This window comes from Nyctereutes procyonoides, unplaced genomic scaffold, assembly GCF_905146905.1.
Source record: "Nyctereutes procyonoides isolate TBG_1078 unplaced genomic scaffold, NYPRO_anot_genome, whole genome shotgun sequence".
NCBI classification, from domain to species: Eukaryota; Metazoa; Chordata; class Mammalia; order Carnivora; family Canidae; genus Nyctereutes; species Nyctereutes procyonoides.
In genome coordinates, this window is record NW_026575051.1 from 72,304,943 (window position 1) to 72,309,739 (window position 4,797).

A 4,797-nucleotide genomic window follows, 5' to 3' on the forward strand; every position below is an offset into this window, starting at 1 on the left:
TTTTGAGGTGGAGCTTGAGTCTCCCAACCCGTGTCTCCCCATCCACCACCATCTACCAGAAAGTCAGGCCCGCGAGCGATGCACCTGGTTCCAGCATGGACGGGTGGCTCCTTGCCCCACAGGCGGGGCGCGCAGGGTGGGCTCAGCCTCACACCCACCTGAGCCCGGCTTGGTGCATGAGGAGGGCAGGAAGCGCGGTGCCACCTGCCCGGGTCACAGGGTCGCGGCTGGAAGGTAGGACGGCGCCTGGCTCCCATCTGGTCCGCTGCAGGGCTCCTGGGCCGCAGGGCCTCGGCCCGTCCCGTTGGCGGACGCCAGTACCAGGGCTGCGAGTCGCGGCATGAACACGGGCCCTCCACCTCCGGGCCACTCGCCAGACCCGGGCGAGCTTCTGCCTGCCATCGGGCGACCCTACCCCTGGCCCCACACGAGCCAGCTGTGTGCCCGCTGCCGCCGACCGGGGCCCGCGAGGGGGTCCTTCCCAAGGTGGCCTACGGTTCTCGTGACACTTGGCACCAGACGTGCAGCTCTCGTGGGCACGGGTTAAAATACAAATAGACGTAAGATGCGTTTGGTAAATTCTGAAGGACGGGCCTGCCGCGTTGGGCCCCGAGGGACCGCCGTCATGTGTCCTGCCGCCTGCCCCTGGCGCCAGCACATGGCCCGCTCCGGGCCCTCCACAGCGTCCAGCCCACGGTGCAGTCAGGTCCTCAGGAAGATTCCCGAAGACGCTTCCTTTTCTTCCAACGCATTAGAAGCTTTCTCCGGCGGTGCCATGGGTGGGCACCGCGGAGCAGCTGCCTCGGCTCCCGCCGCCCCTGCCGCGGCACAGCACAGCCCCGGCCCGCAGCAGCCGGATGGGCCCCCTCCCGTGGCCTGAGTCTCCAGGCGGTGCTGGGCCACTTGTGCTCCAGGAGGCCCGAGGAGACGCGGGGTGCTCCTTGCGAGAGCACGGCCTTCCGGCCACGGTCAGCAGGCAGCCAGCAGCCCCTTCCTCCGTCCGACTGCGCACGCGCTGCAGCCTGGGCACAGTCCTGGAGGGCCGGCGTGGACGCGTGTCCACTGTGCTCTGATTTCAGGGAGCAGAAGGGACTGTGGGGAGATGTGCACGCGTGTGCATACGTGTGCACGCGTGTGCAGCCAATGTGTTTATGGGCACGCACATGCACGGGCAACACGTGTGCAGGGCGCTGGAAAAATTCAAAGCGGGGCATGCAGCGGTCACAGCAAGTTCAGGGTAAGAGGCGGAGCGCAGCTCGGGAGGAAGAGCTTCGAAGGGGAGGCCGAGGCAGCGTGCGCAGAAGATGGGACACGGGCCGGCGAGGACCTGGTCACACGGGAGGACGGGACCTGGGAGGAGGGAGCGGCCCGGGGGGCGGGGAGCTCTGGCCCTGGACCAGCACTGGCACCTCTGGTGTGCCCGAGGGGCCCTGGCCAGTCCTGCACGCACGGCCCCGGCACACGCACGGGCACCTCGAGCACGTGTCAGCCTCCCGTGCTCACCGACACTCGCGGTCCAGGACGCCGCACGCGCAGAACCGGGAGGACGAAAACACGCCGGGGACATGGGCTTGTCCAGAGCAGCGGAGAGCTGAGCCCCGGGGACGCGGCTGCTCCCATCCACTGCTCACCCGCCGCCGAGGTGCAGAAATGGGTCCCAGGTGTGCGCTCACTGCACCCATGTGCCCGCTGGTGCAGGAACCACCAGGCGTCCCACCCCGGAAACGCTGCCACACGGGAGGAGCAACAACAGGCTCACGATGACCCGCGGCTACGCCGTTCACAGGAGGGAGGTAAGCACAACTGGGTCAAGCATATCCAGACCGCAGGTAGACGGAGACTAGGAATGACACTGCCTGCCTTCCCGCCGTGGCCTCGCCACTCCAGAACGCTCCTGTGAGGCGTCCACACCAGGCAAGGGAAGCCTGTGTCACAGCACCCTGCAGAGTGCCGCTGGGTCCACAGCACAGGAGAGGGCCTGCAGGGCCCACACCACAGGACATGCCCTCCCAGGGTCTACACCACAGGACATGGCCTCCCAGGGTCTACACCACAGGAGAGGGCCTGCAGGGTCCACACCACAGGACATGGCCTCCCAGGGTCTACACCACAGGAGAGGGCCTGCAGGGTCCACACCACAGGACATGGCCTCCCAGGGTCTACACCACAGGAGAGGGCCTGCAGGGTCCACACCACAGGACATGGCCTCCCAGGGTCTACACCACAGGAGAGGGCCTGCAGGGTCCACACCATAGGACATGGCCTCCCAGGGTCTACACCACAGGAGAGGGCCTGCAGGGTCCACACCACAGGACATGGCCTCCCAGGGTCTACACCACAGGAGAGGGCCTCTCGGGGTCCACACCATAGGAGGTGGCCATGCTCGGGCTGGGAGCCAGTGGCCCTGCTGCTGCCCGTGTCTCCAAGGGCCATGCTGACCCGGGCTGCAGGCCTGGGGGGCTGTGCCCAAGGTCGGCCGCCCCCGTGGTGTGGGGCCTCCTCTCCGTGGGTCCCGTGGCCGAGGGGGGGCTGGGCCCAGAGGTGCGGGAGCTGGAGGTGAGGCTCGAGGTGCTCCCGGAGGGCGGCGGGCGGCCTGGGCTGGGCCTTCCCAGGGAAGCAGCACCTGGCAGACTTGGGCTGAGGGGACACCGTCAGCGGGGAATCCAGGTCGGCTGCCCGTTGGGCCCCACCCCCGCGGGGCACAGTGACCCACCTGGTGTGTTGAGTGCGGCCGGGGGGGTGGGGCCGCCGGGACGGAGGGCGGACACCTCGGGGCTGGCAGGTGCCGCGGGAGCGGGTCTTCCCGATGCAGACGCAGCTCCCGCCCGAGGGGTCCACGGCCCGCAGCCACTTGGCCTCGGCGCCCCCCCCATCCCCGCAGCCACCCGGCCTGGGGGGCCTGCCCTCAGGTCTGGGCAGCGGGGGTCGTGCCCCGGGCCCCCCACCCTGAAGGCTGGGCAGCGGGGGCAGCCTTGGGGGCGCAGCCACGTGGAGGGCTCGGGTCCTCCAGGACCTTCTGCTTCCCCGCAGGCTGCGTGTCCGGGTGCCACCCCTGTCCCCCCGGCCGGCTCTCACTGTGGTTTGAGGGTCACATGACTGGCCCCAAACCGTCCACACTGGACATAAAAATCCCACTAACGTTAATTCGGCTAATTTTCCAGCAGAGCTCGTCAAACCTTTTGCTGAATCTCACCGGTCCCGACTAGATGCTGTGATTAAATCCCCGCTTTCACAGGAGTCTCAGAGGAGGTTTGAAATCTGTGAACGATATAATAATGTGCGGTTTTATTCGAAGTGACGACAACTCCATTAAAATATTTAATCAATTGATAAAACATTCGACCCAAGCGTGGGGCAGTAAAAACACACACTTGGAAGCAACGAGATCCGCGGAACGCAGCAGCTCCCGACCCCATCCGGAGTTTTGTCTCCGCTGTTTTCCGTATTTATCTTTTCTTTCCTCCTCTTTTTAAACACTGCCCATTAGATGGATTTAAAATCCAACCAAGGCATTTTTTTTTAATGAGAAGGGACCGTTTTATTTTGAAGAGCGGGGGATTTAGAGCGGAGACTCCCCCCGTGGGGCCCCGATCAGCTATTGATTAGGGGAGGGTGGCTGGCCTCAGTCGTCAATGCCAAATAATAGCCCTTCAGCTAAAGGCCTGCACCGAGCACGTTTGTTATCGGGAAAGTGAAGCCGACCTTTTGTGGGAAACCAAAGGCCCTGGTCTCTCTTGAGGAGAAGAAATGTTAATTGAAACATTCCTCAGATAGGTAAAGGCTCCGAAGCCGCTTGCCATAAAAGGTGTGAAATCACAGAGGCAGGGAAGAAAGGCCGGGCCTCGGAGTGCGCGGCCTCTCCCAGGCTGATTAGCGGCCCATTCACAGCCGCCAGGGCCGCCAGGGGCCTTTCAGCCTCAGGGCCGCTGACAGCTGGGCCCGCGCCGGGGGACTCGGATTAACTGGCCCCTAGAGGGGGAAATTAAAACAAAGGCCTTCCCGTCAGATGCAGAGAAATGAAACCTGATGAGCCGCGGACGTCTACCTCCAACGCCAACAACCTCAGAAAAGTCACCACGTCGGGCCGTGAAGTTTCTGAGAAGCAGGGGACGGGGACTTCCTCTCCGAGCATCTCTGCAAACCCAAAGGTGCACACCCGCCCGCCCAGAGGCAAACCTGAGCCACCCCAGCTGGGCGGAGCTGGGATGAGGAGGAGAGGAGGGGGAGGGGAGGAGGGGAGGAGGGGGAGGAGGAGGAGGAAGGGGGGAGGAGGAGGAGGAGGGGAAGAGGAGGGGGGAGGGGAGGAGGAGGAGAAAGTGGAGGAGGAGGAGGGGAGGAAGAGAGGAGGAGGATGACCGCCCTGGGGCAAGGCCGCCCTCCCCGCCCCACAAGCACTCCCATCCTGGGGCCTCCCTGCCTGGGTCCTCGAGGCCCCCACAGCGTCTCTCAGGCCGCCGCAGGGCGGGAAGGAGCACACCTGCCCCAACACCCGCGAGGCTGAGGTGTCCTAGAGGCCGTGGGCGCCGGCGCTGGCTGTGGGGACAGTCCAGGTGTCCAGATCTGCGGGGCGACACGGCCCGGGCCCAGCACCGCGTCAGGAAGCGCCAACAGATGGGGGAGGCCGCTGGGCTGCAGCGCGGACAGGAGGCCCTGGGAGGAGGACAGGGGACGCGAGGGCACAGTGGCTCGCAGCAGGCAGCTGATGGTTCGAAATGTGTTCACTGATCACCTACAGCATCGGCAGCACAGCCATCATGCTCAGCACCGTGCCCTCCTCTCCAGACACCCGACGTTTCC

General features: G+C 65.2%; 1 protein-coding gene across 1 annotated transcript; it reads left to right on the forward strand.

Annotated features, from left to right (window-relative positions):
- The first annotated feature begins 522 nt into the window (after positions 1-522).
- LOC129513083 (uncharacterized) lies at positions 523-4,110 on the forward strand. Its single transcript, XM_055330780.1, has 2 exons — positions 523-1,793; positions 4,007-4,110. Exons 1-2 carry the CDS (start codon positions 1,103-1,105, stop codon positions 4,018-4,020), a joined length of 705 nt encoding a protein of 234 aa, XP_055186755.1. The 5' UTR covers positions 523-1,102; the 3' UTR covers positions 4,021-4,110.
- Positions 4,111-4,797: the final 687 nt, after the last annotated feature.

What these genes read in the sequence shown, in the direction of transcription:
- LOC129513083 (XM_055330780.1), top strand. Translation starts at nt 1,103, where the DNA reads ATGTGCACGCGTGTGCATACGTGTGCACGCGTGTGCAGCCAATGTGTT.